The sequence below is a fragment of the Chamaea fasciata genome, unplaced genomic scaffold (genome assembly GCF_029207755.1).
Source record: "Chamaea fasciata isolate MVZ Bird 193981 ecotype frontalis unplaced genomic scaffold, bChaFas1.0.hap1 SCAF_7, whole genome shotgun sequence".
Taxonomy (NCBI): Eukaryota; Metazoa; Chordata; class Aves; order Passeriformes; family Sylviidae; genus Chamaea; species Chamaea fasciata.
In genome coordinates, this window is record NW_027094092.1 from 18,944,892 (window position 1) to 18,961,563 (window position 16,672).

Sequence of the window (16,672 nt, forward strand, 5' to 3'; positions counted from 1 at the left end):
TTAAAACATGTTTTTCCCCCACTCCCACGATAGTTTTATCTTAGGTTGAAGAGTTATTTCACCTTATGGAAGCTCCAAAAAAGTGCCAGAGATGATGGAAGGGGAAGTGGTGGGAATGCATGGCCTCTAGCAGAAAACAGGGTCAGTTGGCACTTAGCCTGTCTCAGTTCACCTTTGGGACTGAGGTCTCAACACTCAATTAGAAAGTTGGTCACTCCAGGCTTACACTGATGCCACCAGGGGGCCATTCCAGATTTTGAAAGAATTCACTAAGTGTCATAATTATGTGATACTGTATTTTAATGAGAAGTCTGATTAAATCTACCTTGGGGGGGGCTAAGCAGAGGTCATAAAAAGCTGTTATTCAAAGTGAAGAAAATTTAAAGAGGTAAGACCCAGAGCAGTCCCTCAATAACAACTACAAAATACATGCTATAAAATCTTCTCATTATAATGACAATTAGGAAAATTTTAAAGTACATATGCTACAGGCCTAATTAAAAAGAAAAAAAAAAAAAGAACCCCCATGAACATGGTATGAAGGAATCAACAGTTCAAACAATGCTTTAAACTATATTTTCTTTTAATCAAGGGGTTGTCCTCACTTTTTTTCCCAAAAAATAAAAGCTACAATAACTTCCAGAAAAGGAGATTTATTTCAAGTTAAATGATGTAGCATTAGAGCAGGATCAACAAGTGTAGGTTGTTGAAATACGAATTTTTAAGGCACAAAACCAAAATGTGACATCAGATCTCTGAAGTTTTTCAAAGTATTTTTTGCATCTGAATTTTCATTCCTCCTACTGTGGCATTCAACAGGACTTGTAAATTGCAATGATTGTTCAGCAGTTGGAGTTTTTTAAACTCTCCTTTTCTTCTTGGGTGGGTTTAAGAGCCAAAAGTTCCTGCTGACACTTGCCAATCAGATGAGGATCAGCACCCCCTTCTGGCTTCAATAGTGTGGGGTGACAGCAGGAACTCCCATCATCATGTAAGAAACCTGGACAGAAGAAGCAAAGTAAAAGCAAAAATATTCTAAAACTTGTCATAATAAATAGGCAAAGGAATATTAAAGCCACTACAGTAGCCCAACTTATCCAACTGCAAGGGCTGAGGGGTAATTTTAGAATGGCTCTCATGGGTAGCTCTGTGCAGGTGTGGCAGACAGTGTGTTCTTATCACTGTAGGCAGTGGCAGCACCCTAAACACCGGATAAGGCAGAAGCCCACTGACAGCAAACCTCTTGCCCCACTGCTTCCTCCTCCAGGGTGGGCATAATGACTGAGGAGCCAAGTCCCTGTCTGTTCTGGGCTCATGTTGCCTGAGCAAGCATTTTTCATTAGTCCATCCTGATTAACTACACCACTGCTTTGGTCAAAAAATTCTTTTATAATCTCAGTACTGGTACGTTTAAACTTGTATTTTCCAACTCTGAAATGTTATGTTACCACTGTTGTTTTGCCTGTACATTAAAAGCTGTACATTACTTATGTGAGAACTGTTTCAGGTGTCCTTCATATAAAGTACACCCTGATCGTGTTATCTCTGGGCTTTAAATTCAGAAATTTCTTATGAAAACTTCCAAAACTGATCATTGCTATAGTAGAAAACAAAGTCAATATGATTTCCTGCATGAGGTAAACAGATGATACTAATCAGTGAAACTCAAAACAGATAGGTCAGCTGAAGGAAAAAACCAAACCCCTTAAAACCCTCAACCCACCCACCATATAAGTAATATCACTGAGACGGTCTGAAATCAAACCTGATCCTGCAAGCAGAACAAATGTGGGTGTTCAGACAACTATGCACAGATCAGCTCACTAGGCTCTGGCCTTTTTAGTCCATTTTCTGGACTAAAGCTTTTCTGGAAATGCTTGATATTATTTTGCTTTAAAAAAAAATCGCACTCCATGCTGTACATTGGTACTAAATATGCAACAGACATATTTAGCTATTAATACATGTTTTTTTTTTGCATCGTGTGGAAATGAAGCACTATTTCAGGCATAGATACAACTGCAGTGGTAACGGAGCAGACTGGGGGAAAATGAGCAATACTGAAGTTTCCTGAGTGGGAAAGCAGACTGAAGTGATGGTGTCATCTGTAGTCTCTCCCTCCAAACAGATCATCCTTACAGATAAATTCACACCTGAATATAAATGTTGTTGACATTTACAAGATCCCATTTTCTCCTGCTGGATGTTTTGAAGGATCTAGCCCGTGCTGCTTCATCTGCACTGCGATATCAAACAAGTAGTCATAACATTCACACCTAAAATAAATAGGGAAAAAATGCAATGTAAGTAAAAGCTCAAGTCTTACCACGTTTTATGAAAATTAGTATTTTCCTTCCTTAAGATTTTATCACCAATGTGACAGTCTGACTGGACAGCTCTATTATTGTTTATTTCCAATGTTGTGGAATGGCAAGTGCCATTTTGCCATTATTACATAATATTGATTTGCTGCATTTCATCAGCAGATGAGTTAAATTCCAAAAATGGGACTAGGGAGGGCTACACAAACAGTACTGGCAGTGTCATACAAAAGCAGAGATTGCCTGCATGTTTCATATGAGGAGGGACTTGTTGACTTGTCTGAAAGGAAAATGTTGGCAACCCTATCAGCCAGCACTGATACGAAAGGAAAACCAAGCAATGGATCATGAATCCATTCCCAAAAGCTTCCTATACATGCAGTGAGGCCTTAATCTTCTGAATCATTGTCCATGGGCTATAGACAGCATTAAGTTCACGAAGATCTTGAGGCAAGAGATAGCATATTCCTGAACTGTACTCACATCGTTTTGGCTTTTTCCCACGTCTCTCCCCACACATAAACACCGTGACGTCTGACCAAGACAGCACAAGAGTCTGGGTATTTTTCCATTGCACGTGCCATTCTCTCCTTGAGATCCTTCTCTTCTGGTGTATTCTCAATAATAGGAACCACTAGGGTATCATCATATCTATAAAAAAAGGCCATGTTCATGTATTAAGAAAACCCCTATGCTTGGATGTATGAAGCTTTTCCCTAGGAAAGAGATAATCCTTTGACTGTGTAAAATGTTAAATTCCCAGCACAAGATTTTATGCTCTTCTCTCGTAAGTCATGCTGTAGCATAGGAATTCTCAGGAACATCTCTCATTCCCAAACACATATTATGCTGGCAATACCTGAGCTACACTTGAGGCACAAAAAGAAAACAACACTTTAATCTATTAGCTGTAGCTGTTTATTCCCATATCACTTTGTAGTTGGGTCCCTTTACAACTTCTTCAAACTTTTCATCCTGTACTGGCATCATCTACAAGCTTTACCTCAGATTAAATTATTTAAAAGAATCATATCATGAAGAAGGAAATGAAGCTGTTTGCTGGAGAGCAGAAAAAATTAATTTACGTAGTCCAGAAAGCCCCTGGAAGATTGTCCTGCTAAGGCATATAAATAGAAGGTAGAATCAACACATGAAAAATAAATCCTCTGTGAGGGAGTCATTGGTGGGCTACAAGTGATCTTAAGAGAGCCTGAGAATCCCAGTTCCAAAGACAAGATGATGCACGTTACTCAGTGGAACTTGCCTAAGAGTTTCTTCTGAAGGAGGACTGGGATATTTGGCATTGTTTGAACCTTAATTAACACTAGCAGAAACTTGTTTAAATAGTTTTAATAAGTCCCCAGTTCAGGTTCAGATTTATCATTGAGATCACATAGATATTTCACAAATGGATGCTAGCAGTACTTTCTTTTGTAAAACACAGAAAGAAAGCAATGGTAAAAAGCCCTCAACACCACCAGTTTGTATTTTAAATCAAATATTCAGAAGATAAAGTCTCATCCCTTACAGTTCTCAATGCTGATGCTTTCTCAAGGAAGGCTATAAAAATAGTGAATGAAGAAAGTGAGGTGGTATTTGAAGCTTTACTTTGACTCTTAAAAATTCTGATCACTAAAATTACACTCGGAGTGTTTGTTACTAATGAGGCCAAATGAGTTAATGGATTGGCTTCCTAGGTTCCACTTTCTGCTTGAGCTTGGAAGCTGCTATAAATGCCGTAACTGATTCCTAACCAGGACCATAAGCTTTTTATTGAGAACTAATACCTAAAAAATGTCCAGAAGACTCTGAATGAGCTAAATATGTGGGATCTCTTTTTTTAATTGAAATAAAAGCAGCCCACATTTAGTCAAACCTTGATGTAAAATACCTTTGTGACAGTCTGACTTTCAAAGTTTACTACTGATCTAATCCTCCTTTTATGGTAATGAAAGGTAAACCTGGTCTGGGATCACTGAATTCATATTTAGGCCAACATATACTTCTGATTATTCTATCTGTGGCATTTTCCTGGACAGCTTCCAGAAAATATTTATGTGACTAGAAACAACTTGCAATCCCTTTTTTGAAAAGTCCCATTTTGTATTTTGAACCTAAGGTCTCATTTTTCTTTTGAATTCAATAGGGAGACTTGTGTGAGGGAAGTCAATGGAATCAGTCTAGTATGGATGAATATGTGCTTATGAGTCATATAACCTGGAGCTTTGATTTCTTGAGTTTTTCTGGTAAATTAATAAAATGACACAGGAAAACTTGGAGGTATGGAACCCCATAAATACACTGTTTCCTGACTAATGTTTAGGAGTGCTTGAGAGTTCAAAATGCATATTAAAAGAATTGTTGTGGATTTTTTAAAAACCAATGTTGTTAGACAATTCAATACAAAGGCTTGTAGTTTACCACACTAAAAATGCACATGCTAATGGTGACAAGAAGGTAAAGTTGGCAAGTCAACCAAAATGGAATAAAATATGCCTGGGCGTAAAATCACATATGGCTTGCTCCCTTGCCAAAGGGCAATAGTTAGATACAAAAATTAACATCAAAAAGTAGAAAGAATTTAGCATTTCAATTTCTCATCTCCTTGTCACATGTTATATAAATATTGTTTGCAGATCCCAATTCAACACTCTGTGGGTGGAGACCTCAAAACAAGCCATCACACATAATTTGGAATAACTCAGCACTTACCTCAGAGCTCATCCTTGAAAAGTAATAACATTATCTTTAATGAGCTGTTTATTCTGAATTTTCTTTCAAACTCTGTCAAGTAAATCTGAAATCCTCTACTCTCTTAACATGCCCTAAACTAGCACAGGCAGCGATTTGTGAAGTCCACCCAAATGTAGTTTGTACATGCTATCAATCCAACCTGGTGTTGGCTGGCTCCAGTTTCAGCTGAATGTTGTACAGATGTGGTAACATCTCAGGATGTAGCTCTTTATTTGGCTTCCTCCTGTAGCTCAACAGACCACAGCAGCCTTGGCATTACAAGATTTTATCTCAGATCTCTTCCACAGACTTCAGATCTTACAGAAAGCCAGTGGTGACTCATTCATTCCAGAAGTCTTTCTATTTCTTATTCCTAATACTTTGTATTATACACGTTCAAGTATATAACTCAAATGACTTGTATTTATATTGCTGAAAACAAATGATCAAATATCATGTTTCTTTTCCTAAATATGGAGAAGTACCTGTAATAGCCTCCTGAAGTACACTTCCGGATTCCTTTTATCATCTCCTGATGGGTAATAGAGAACTCACTCCCTGGGTAAAGAAGGGTAGCCATAACAGCAGCCTTGGAATGTGTATGGATCACTGCACCTGCCCCTAAGAACAGAAAAAGAAAATTTAGAGTTAATTTTAAAATGTGTCTGTTAAGAAAATTTTATTCACGTACTTGATTAATTTCCTTTGATTAGGCATCTCAGCAAATGGTGATCTGCTGTATGAGAGGAAAAAATGTACAGCAACCTAAATGAAGGTATGAGGCAATTAGTCGTATATAAGGGATAATTATGGATTGTCTTACGACACTTGTGTTAACTTTTAGTTAGTGACAAATTCCAGAAGAGACACTACTTGTACACATCCAAGCAGAAACATAACTTGTACATTTCTTTACATTCGGCAATGTCTGAGACACTGTTAATTTTATCAGAGTTCTGAGGTTATAAAGAATTTCGAATTTGTGAAATGAAAGTTTAAAGCCCTTTAGTTTCTTTTTATGTTTTCTTTCATTATCTGCTGACTTTCTGAAAAAATATTCATCATTATCTTATTGTGTCATGATGGAAAGATACGTAAACAATAATTATAATCTACTTATAAAGATGCAGTGTTGCTATTTCTTGAGTACACATGTAAGCTGCTTGTGCAGGAAGAGACTCCCTAAATCCTTTCTAAAATAACAGATGTAAATTTTACACAACATCAAAAGCTCTCTTTTGCTGTCTACCTGCAAAAGAGAAGTTTCATACTGTCTACCTGCAAAAGAGAAGTTTCATACTGTTTTCACCTATTCCTGACTGTTAATCTCAGCCAATGGATGCAAAAGGATTTAAACTGTAATAGCTGAATTGGCAAAACCACTGATATAAAACTGCTGTAATCCCGGGCTTCCCCTGTAACCTACCAATATTCTGCACTAAAAATCAGTGCTGAAAACTTGATCACAGGCATAGCTACAAGAAATAGCACGTGATACTGACAGGGTGTTACCATGGATTATATCCCACCTTTGCAAATCAATTTATTTTATAGTTTCATGTTTATTTCACTATAACTTCTATGTATAAGGAATATGGTACTGAACAGCAATTTTGTGGATGTACATATACAGTGTTTCAGTCACTGCTGAACTGCAAACATTGCTACATACCTCTCATAGTGTAGGCATTCATAAAAAGAGGTGTGCACTGGCTTTTCTTTAGTTTCTTGTGCAGTGGAGGACCACTGATGTCCTGTTCATTCATGTCACAAACAAACATATCTTCTGGCTGTAAGAAAGAATAAATTATTTTGATATGTGATAGTTTTGTTTGATATTTGACCTCAAATAGTTTCATTTGATATTTGACCTCAAATAGTTTTGTTTTTCCTCTAGGGAAACAAATATATACAAACCATGTATTTAATACAGAATATGATTTTTAACTTTGTAAAAGTGCTGTTATGATCCACATTTATTCCAGTTTCTAATAGTACTTACCGACATTGTGTAAGGGAAATTAATATTAGGTATTCTTTTTCCTCACACTGATGCCATGCAGGTATTTGTAAAACTACAACTTTCTCAGAAAGGAGATAGTGTAGCTCAGTAATAACAATAGATCAAAAGGAAAAGTAGTAACTGATTCAAAATAAGAAACTTAGATATACTTTTCCTTCCCGACTTAAAAGAACCAACAAAAATGTGAGTTAAAAATAATACATTTAACTTGTAAAACTACTTCTTTTTAAACTTTGCTTTTAGTAGCTTTACATGAATACTACCTTTGCATTAATTAGCTATTCATAATAGTATAAAGAATTGTTCAGGACAGTAATAAAAGTTTAATGTTATTTTAAAAATCAGCAGAAAATACAATTGCAGGAGATTTCCTCTCTGACTGCACTTAATCCTCTGTTACTTCGAGCACAGACCACATCGTCGTGGTTATCTTACCTTTGCCTGCCTTGCTTCTCCACAGCCCCAGCAAACACTGCTGTGTTTCCTCAAGTTTCTATCAGTGAAGAAATTCCTTTCACTCCTCACTGTATTTATCCTCAGATTTATGACATGAAAAATCCGTTCCATGTATTACACTATTCTGGGGCAATTCCTGCTGTCATAAAATAGGTATTGTTTACTGCTCTCCCCTCCTCTTACATTTTGGGTTTTTTTGGAAAGCAGACAGACAGACAAGGTCACCTTTTCAAGGGGAGAGCCCAGTTATTTATTGAAAATATTAAGACAAATATTTGCAATCACTCAAATGGAAACACACAGCGATGAGGCGTTAATGTCTATTTACGTGAGTAACTTGAAACTGTAGCCAGACAGGTATAGCCAACCAAGCCTGACAAAGAATAAAAATAGACTGGAGTAATGCTCCACTCTCACGCTGCTTTGTCTTAATTTAAAGCAAGGAGAGCATCAAGACTAATCTACACTGGACACTGAAACACATACTGGCTTGCTATGATAGTAGAATACTGGGAGAAATCATTAGTTGTTTCAGTAATGTTGAACAAGTTTGTAACTTCACAGGAAGAATGAATCCCTACACAACGGCACTTCCATCCATCTCAAGATGAGCTCTGAGGTAAAAGTGCAGTTTAACACACCTGTATTCGTTCCTTTTGGACTCCTGAAGGAGCGATGTAGATTTCATCCCTAGGAAAAGTTGCAGATGAGAAAAGTCAGTAAACACAGTTGAGCAATGACTGTTTCACTGTACAGGCACTCAGCCTCTTGAGCCACTGGAAAGACAATAGCAAATCTAGACCCCCACAATTTAAAAACTTTGTAGCTCTTTCCATACATTGACAGGTAGATAGTTTTCAAAATAGAACCAATTTGTACAAGGACAAATAAAATCTCTAACTTGCAGGGGTTCAAAACCCTGCTTTCAGCTTGACAGATATCTGAAACCCATGTAAGAAGTGCAGCCTTATTTTTCCAACAAAGAAAAACAGTCTCTCCCTGCAGTAACTCAAATTCCTAGAATTCAGAATAAAAGTTAAATGAGAAATTGCAAGCAGATATAGATGTGTGACAAGGCAGGTGACAAAACTATTGCATAAAAATCCAAGAACTATCTATAAGCAGTAATAATTATCTGCAACATTCAACATGGTAAATACTTCCCTTTTTAACTGTGCAGATTAGGTTTCTAGTGCAGTTCCATGTTTATTTGTGTTGATAAATAGACAGCACTAATTCAGTGCAATTAAATGACTGAAATTTAAGTAGAAGTGCGTCACTTCTTGCAAGGACAACGTGAACAAAAAACTGTAAAAACTGATTGAAACTAAAATGAATTTAAGATGGTACCGCATTATTTTCATTACTAGCACAAACCCCCCAACTAGATTCTCTTTCTGAATTGCAATCACTATTTGGCTTCAGCAGTCATGCACTAAATTCAGGAGCACAGAGACATCTAGTGAATAATTAGTCAAGTTACAGGTACATTTCCTATGGACCATGTCTGTATTTCTGGACAAGAGTACTGGAGCTGGGGAAGGGTCTGGAGCACAAGTCTTGTGAGGAGCACCTGAGGGAGCTAGGGGTGTTTAGCCTGGAGAAAAGGAGGCTCAGGGAAGACCTCATTGCTCTCTACAACTGCCTGAAAGGAGGCTGTAGCAAGGTGAGGGTGGTGTCTTCTCCCAGGTAACCAGCAACAGGACAAGAGCAAATTATGTGAATTTGCATCAGGGGAGGTTTAAATAGGATACTAGGAAAAATGTCTTCACTGAAAGAGCTATCAAGCATTGGAATGGGCTTCCCAGGAAAGCAGTTGACCCACCATCTCTGGAAGGTTTTTAACAGACATTTAGGCATGGTGCATAGGAATGTGGTTTACTGGAGAACTTGGAAGTGGTAGGTTTATGGTTGGACACTCCATGATATTAAGGATTTTTTTACCACCCTAAACAATTCTGTGATTTTAATTCTTCCAAAACCAGAGCTCTTAAGATGATGTACTATTCACAGCATTAAAATGTCTGTGAAGCACAGAAAAATGTGGCTTTGGTGTATCTGTAATTTATGATATTCTTGAATTAGCACTGCTGGCATTGCATTAATTTAGTCTTGATTCATATGCACGAGCAAGAGGAGAAAACAAGTGGTAAATTCAGTTACTTATGACAGACACACAATTTTTCTCAAACCAGATTTTTTTTTTATTTTTTAGAACTTAACCGGAAAATCTGATGACAAAATAGTCTTCAAATACAAGATACCTCACAAAGAATTCTACATCCATTTTTAATATACTATGCCAAGTCCAAATTGGAATTTTTTTTCCTTGATAGTTCATACGAACTGCACAGTGAGTAGGGCTGATTAAGATCAGCCAGTAAAAACAGTTGTTATACTTAAATCAAATTTCAGCTGTTCTTTTACACTTTCCTTTCTAACAATGCCAAGTAAACAAGCCATAGAACTACTAAGGAAAACTGTATTACTGTATTCTTTGATAATACCGTTTGTCTTGCCACAACCAACAGGAGTTGCACTGGAATGATAAAAGATAATAGGTTACATTTAGCTACTGATTACAAATTAGTGCTAGAAAGACCTTCCCACAGACAATGCTAAAAACATGAATTTACCCTCTTTTCATTCATCTCATTATTACTACTGTTGTTGCTTTCCTTGCAAAGTCAAGCAGGGAGGTGAAATGATCTACACAAAGTTCAAACAGCACAAGAATGAGCATTTAGGGTCTTTCATTCATACATATATTTATAATATATATTTGAATAGCAATGGTTATTTGTGCATGCATGCAAGTGCATACCAGAAAAATGACAGGTCAGATACTTTCAAGATCATGTCACAACCTTGTGACTGGGTACAGAACTGCAGGCACTGTGCAAGGCTTTTTGCAGAATGAGGACTTATCTTTTTTTTCAGTGGCCACTGAGAGGAGCTCTGTTCCCACTAAAAGGATTGGGGATGATGAATAGGCGGGAGACAAGCAAATTAAAACACAAAGTGGTGCTTCTTTGTAGGAGATACAGACAAAAAATTGCTGCTGTTACCTTTTGTGCTTTAATTATATGTAAAGTATTTGTCTCCTTCGAAATCACCTCAGCAGAACAGTAATTTCTGTCTTAGAGGAAATATCTGGCATCCAGAATGTACAGGGTGGGATTGACCACAGGCATTTGAAAGCTGCGTGCCTGATGTAACCCACTCTAAATTCCACAGTCAATGAAATGAAAAAGGGGGAACAAACTGTTCTTGAAAGACAATTCATCTACCTTAAGGTAGGAAAAGGATGGGATAAGGTCACTCTCTGAAGCTCTCTCACTCCTTTGAAGGGTCTGCAATGATTAATTCAGACTATTCACCTCCCTCCTGTACGGTTAAATTTGGCATACTGTTCATTTCCCCCTCTAACTTCTTGTTCACTCCTGACTTGCAAACATTTCTCATGGAACTGAAACTCCCCCACCAACTACTAAACACAGCCAGCCTCTCTCTCCCCACCACATTATTTCTCTTTCATCGTTACTTACCCATGTTTCAAGCTGATTCCTCCACCAGTTCCTGTTACCCAGCCTAAACCATAAAACAGTCTACAAAGCTCTGGGATAAGATTCCTTGGATGTAACCCATCCTAAAAAGAAATTAAATAAATAAATAAATGAAAAACCACCAGAAACACCTCAAACCTAAGTATTTAAGCTCTCAAACTGAGTTAAAAGGATTAGTACTCTCATACTGCAGCAAAATGGCCTAATTTATGCCCATGAACTTTCAACTACAAAATAATTGCCTGTTTACACAATGCCCTTTATGCTCTGCCAGGGACATCACAAACAAACAAAACCTCCAAAGAAGGTGCATGTCTGACTATCCTTCACAAGAAAGGTCTCATCTAAAATTTATTTGAGTGCAGTGGCCCGTAGATATTACACCAGCAGGATTATGTAATGGACTATTGCACAAAAAAAGGGAAAATAAATGCAACTAACATTATCCATTTTTAGAAGTTTGACTAATAGTTTTCCTATTAAATCAGTTTTTCTGTAGGTTTATTTTGCTTGATTTACAAATTTCAGTAGAACAGATTTCATTAGTCAATACATATTTTTAAAGAACACTCAAAAACACCATAAAAATATGTGCCAATTATTTTATGAACTTTACATTCGTACCTTTTTAGAACACAAAGCTACTTTACAGGCAGTTTAGTCAGAAGGCAAATTGCATTATTTCAATATTTCTTTAGAAGGAATAACAAAATCTTGTATTTTTTTCCATATTCCATTGTTTATTACATTAATATCCATATCTATATATTAACCAAAGGTATCACTAGTGTCAGAGGTAAGCTTTCTACCTACATTACCACAGTAAAACAGCTGCTTTTATGGTGTGCCTTCTTTATAGGATTCATTTTTTTAATTGCAGTAACTGGAAGCTTTGAAAGTTTTTCTTAAATGACAAATGAGCTTTACTGCTCACATTGGTCATTAAGCCGATCAAATGACATTTCCAAGAAAAAACATTTTGTTTAGCAGCAAGAATCCACATTAGGGGGGAGTATTCTGTCAACACCCATGGAACAGAGAGAACAAAAGCAAAAACAGCACACAGCAAAAATGGCAGGCAGGTGGTTACTCGGTGCCAATACCTTTGCTGAAATGTTTAGAAAGAAGTGCTTCCAGGTGGTGTTGGACTTGCAGAACTAAGGGTGGGGAGGCAGCATGGAATAGGAACATGAGGCAGTGGTTCTGAGGCAGGAGACTGGGAAGGTGAATTACTGGAGATGGCAGCCTGGGGCATGTTTGACAATGTTTGGAATCTCCTACTCTAACCTCATTTTTACAGCCTCCAAGGACAGTGAGTCACAAGATTTGCACTCTCTTACCAAAGATCATGGACATGCAGAAGATGGTTTTCACTTTCACCTCTGTGACAATGTTTTATGTATTACAATTCAATGTGCTGCGCTTTTTTTTTTTTCTTTCTTTGCTTTGTTTATGATGAACTAGATTCTTTCCCTCCTTCCTGACAGGCCACACTGTCTAGGCAGCTGATACCTCTCACGTCCCTGCTGTCAGTTTTGAAGCATGGGCCGGTCTCTCCACCAGTGTCACATACAAACTGGAGAGGCGTTCTGAGCCTTGCGCACGCGATGCTTCCATACGCTCAGTGGTTACTGTGTTTGATGAAGCACAGCACTGCCAGCTCATGCTCTGGCTCTGATGATACATAAAACCCCAATCAAAGACCAATTAAAAAAAAAAAACACAAGAAAACCAAATCACAAACCCAACCCAAACAACCCCAGTTAACATCAAAAGAGCCATGAGTCCTGTAGGTGCAGCCAGACCGACAGCTGGCAACATTCTGGAAACTGTACTAAATTTTAGAACATGTTTATACAGGAGCACAGGATAATTAGCGTTGGAAGAGACTTTCGGAGATAATCCAGCGCAATCCCCCTGCCAAGGCAGGGTCACCTAGAGCAGGGGACACAGGAAAGCCTCCAGCTGGGCTTGAAATGTTCCCAGAGAGGGAGACTCCACGGCTCCCTCGGGCGGCCTATTCCAGTGCTCTGCCAGCCTCAACGTAGAGAAGTCCATCCCCGTGTTGAGGTGGGACTTGTGGTTTAGTTACGGACATTGCTCCTGGAATGCCGGACACGGAGCCCGCCCGGATCCTGGCGGCTGAATTCGCTCCTGGCCGCCAGGGCACACTGCCAGCTCACAGTCAGCTCGCCATCCACCAACACTCCCAGGACCTCCCTACTAACTAGCCACTGCGGAGCTGCCGGCTAATTGCCGAGGCCCAAGCCCAGCCCCATCCCCGCGGCGGCGGGGCGCTCTGGGAGCGGTGGCGGGGCCCCGCCGCCCCCCGGCCCCGTTACCTGCGCCGCGTCCCCGCCGGCGGCCGCCATGCCGCGGCCCGCGCGGGGTCCTTGCTCGGGGCCTTCCTTGGGGGCCCGCGCGGGCGCCTGCGGAGCGCTGGGCATCTCCCGGCCGCGGGCACCACCCCAGCCCCGGCGGGCGGGAGGGAGAAGGCGCCCGGGAGCCGGCAGTGACTAGAGGAGATGCGCCCCGGGGATGAACAGCCGGGCTGGGCGCGGGTGCCCGCGTGGCTGCACTTGCCCGTTCCTGGGGTGATCGAGGCGGCCAATCCCACGGCAGGTGCAGCGGGAAGCACAGGCGGGGCACGGGGCTCGGTGAGGCCGAGCACGCGCTGCGGGCGTGCCGGGTTATTTCTGCGCAGGCAGGCAGCGGGCAGCCCCGGCGCGGTCGGGGGGCGGGGGCAAGATGGCGGCGTCCCTGTGGCTGGGCGGCGGCGGCGGCGAGCGGCTGCTGCGGCTGCTGCGGGCCGGGCGCTCGGCGCTGGGCGCCGCGCTCTCCCTGCCCGCCCGGCCGGGATGGAGGCACCTGCACGGCACCCGGGAGCTGCTGGGTGAGTGGCGGGCCGGTGCCCTGCTCTCGGTGTGTCTGCGGGGACCTGCGGAGGGTTGAGCCTGGCTGGATGTCGGGCACTCGCCGGAGCCCCTCTAGAGCTCCTCGCCACAACTGGGCAGGGAGAGAAAATAGAGCGGAAGGTTCGTGTGTTGAGATAAGGACAGGGAGAGACCGCTGGCCCATTCCTGCCATGGGCACAGCAGACTCGATTGATTATTGCCAGTGAAAATCAATATTTTGTTCTGAATAAGGAAAAAGTTCTCGCCATTGAAAACAGGAGTGTGTTTTTTAAGTGAAAGCATAGCTAAGCACTGAAAAAGAAAGGTTTTATTCGGTTGTTTTGGTCTATGTTTGGCAATTCCACCACATTTCTGTCATCTTGCTCTCCTGGTAATGTTTCAAGTGACTGGAGAAGGGTGTGTGATGTATCTTTTATGTAATTCTATTTGTTTTTTTAATGGAAAAATAGAGTTCATTAATTGCAAGCCTAGCATCCTTTCCTACACAGAAATCAAGGTGTGTGGTTATGACAACACCTTTTCAAGATGTATTTTTCAGAGTTTGTTGCTCCACACTTATCTGGCAGGTTATTTACCCTTCCATGTTTTCCTCTAAGAGATGTGGGAAGAGTTACAGATCCTGGAATGAAATATGATCTTTCCTACTTGCTCTATTAAGTTACAACTTCTAAAACCTTTACATGGTGATCAGGTGCATTGTTATGAGGTCCTGGTGTGATGCTGAGCATGAAAAACCTGAACTCTTTGGGGTTTAAGGGCGCTTGCAAAAAATGAGCTTTCATTAACCTTGTGTAATAAAACTCAGTAGTAGTTCAGAGACAGTTTAATCATTGCATTTAGTCCTCAACATTCCCTTTTTCCCAGCACTGGTTGCCTTTGCTGCTTTGCAGTATGAAAAGCTTTTCTTTTGTAAAAAGAAAAGTGTGTAATACAGGGAAGTCTATCCCTTTCTTGAAATAAATGTGCTTTGTTTCCACATGTTATTAGAAAAGGCTTGCTTCTTTCTACATATAGTATGCAAATACGATATAATGCAGGGTAAGTTACTCCTAAATTGGCCCTATTATTGAACTCCTTAAATAGCTTTTGTCTACAGTCCTCTTAGAAAATCTATTGTGTTTCTTATGTTGAGAATACTTAATATATAGCTGGAGTTAGGTTTCTAATTTTGGACATGTAAATGACTAAAATCTTTTAATTCCTTACAGTAAGCCTTAAAGGGTTAGGGTGGATAGATCACGCCTTTAACTCAGTCAGCCTTTCCTCATTCAACCCTTCTAGTGTATTTATGGGTTTTCAAGGTGGTGTGTGTTTTGGTGACAGCATTTTTCTTAACTTTATTGTTGTCTCTAAAATTAAAGACAAGAAGTCATAACTTCTCCTGTAAAATACAGCTCATTTGGACATAAAACTCACTCTTGGTTCCTAGTTTGACAATGTAAATTTAAGTAAATTCTATTTAATATTACTTTTATTTCTCCCTTTTTTGTTTCTGAAAAAGTCACTATTTGAGGTATTGTTTCATGTGGATCTAGTTTTTCATATCATATGAATTTTTTTGTTTCTTTCTATGTTTCTGTCCTTGTTTCTGGTGCTGGTAGAGGAAAAGTTGTCTTGCATACTTAAAACAATTAGTTCAGAATGGAATTCCTGTGGGTCACAGAGAAAGACAAAAAAGAGAAAATAGAAATAATAGAATGACCTCTTTCTGTTAGAAGTCTGTCAATTTTTCTTTGTTTTTAATGTTTCATAATGTTATCATTGGTGTTGTGGTGTGTTTTTCAGTTTTCTACAGGCTACAGTGTGTGTGTAGAAAGTTATGAAATATCTCTCTGGTGGGACAGGTTAAAAATGCATTGAATCTCTTCATGGAGAGGGAAGGCAGCAGAAATCTTCCCAGATTCAACTAGATGGTTAAAACAGGTCACCAAGAACAAATTCTCTTGGATACACAGAGATACACTGTCATGAAAATAGCAGTCTCTTGTTCATGTGAAATTTGTTTGGGTTCTTTTAAAGTCTTCCTCCTTTTATATTCAGATAATTGATGAGTAATAACACATTTGCTGTTGATGGAAGTAAAAATCAGTGGGTGGTGACTGAAAGTTCAGGAGTTTTACTTGCTTATGGTTCTGAATTCTAATATGCTGTTGTAGTGGTTTGAAAGCAAAACAAATGAGCGGCTCCAAGTCAGAGATACAATTTAATAGGAAAAAAAAAGGAAAGAAAGTAAAATAAAATAGATGCAATAATACAAAAGACCACTGACAGAGTCAGAATACAACCTGAGCGGAGTGATGGAAGCAGTCCAGATGAGGTGGTCTTCCTGAAGCAGTGATCCTGTAGAAAGGTCTGGTAGCTCAGGTCCTCTGGGAATCCAGTGGGTAAGCCCCCTCTGGTCTTCAGAGTCTCAGCCTATGTCCAGGCTGGAATGCTTGGTTCCTCCCTCTGGGCGGAGCATCCCACAATGGGATGGTGAGTCATGTGATAAGGCCTGATGGGCCCATTAACAGGAGATAGTCCAGGAGGGGGTTATCTGTGAGCTGTGTAGCAAAGGTGCTGATGGCCCATTAACAGAAGATAAGCCAGAGTGGAGGAGGCAGGGAGCACTGCCTCACCTGGTTTCAGCAGTTCATGAAGATGGTGATAGAATATAGT

General features: G+C 39.9%; 2 protein-coding genes and 1 long non-coding RNA gene across 5 annotated transcripts in view; 2 read left to right on the top strand and 1 right to left on the bottom strand.

The window, feature by feature from the left end:
* Positions 1 to 9,906, top strand: part of LOC136292307 (uncharacterized) — a 56,766-nt gene extending 46,860 nt beyond the window's left edge. Inside the window, exon 3 of the long non-coding RNA XR_010721880.1 lies at positions 9,749 to 9,906. This is a non-coding gene — a long non-coding RNA (uncharacterized lncRNA). The remainder of the gene's footprint in view (positions 1 to 9,748) is intronic.
* APIP (APAF1 interacting protein) lies at positions 638 to 13,682 on the bottom strand. 2 transcript variants are annotated; one of them, XM_066187837.1, is made up of 10 exons: positions 13,442 to 13,682; positions 12,619 to 12,773; positions 11,350 to 11,395; positions 11,082 to 11,182; positions 8,175 to 8,223; positions 6,727 to 6,844; positions 5,540 to 5,675; positions 2,805 to 2,972; positions 2,154 to 2,276; positions 638 to 1,000 (listed from the first exon to the last, which is right to left on the bottom strand). In XM_066187837.1, the coding sequence occupies exons 1-9, from the start codon at positions 13,544 to 13,546 to the stop codon at positions 2,177 to 2,179; spliced, it is 978 nt and encodes a 325-aa protein (XP_066043934.1). In that variant the 5' UTR covers positions 13,547 to 13,682; the 3' UTR covers positions 638 to 1,000; positions 2,154 to 2,176. The 2 variants fall into 2 exon arrangements, with proteins under 2 accessions (XP_066043934.1, XP_066043933.1); XM_066187836.1 differs by lacking the exons at positions 11,350 to 11,395; positions 12,619 to 12,773 and having other exon boundaries at positions 13,442 to 13,652.
* Positions 13,683 to 13,706: 24 nt separating this feature from the next.
* Positions 13,707 to 16,672, top strand: part of PDHX (pyruvate dehydrogenase complex component X) — a 34,882-nt gene continuing 31,916 nt past the window's right edge. The window contains exon 1 of one of the 2 annotated variants that reach the window (XM_066187835.1): positions 13,707 to 13,721. Coding sequence is in view for 1 of the 2 variants with exons in the window: in XM_066187834.1 (XP_066043931.1) it covers positions 13,848 to 13,992 (145 nt within the window). In the remaining variant the exon portion in view is untranslated. Of the gene's footprint in view, positions 13,722 to 13,834; positions 13,993 to 16,672 lie in introns of those variants that run through there. The other variant, XM_066187834.1, reaches the window with a different exon arrangement.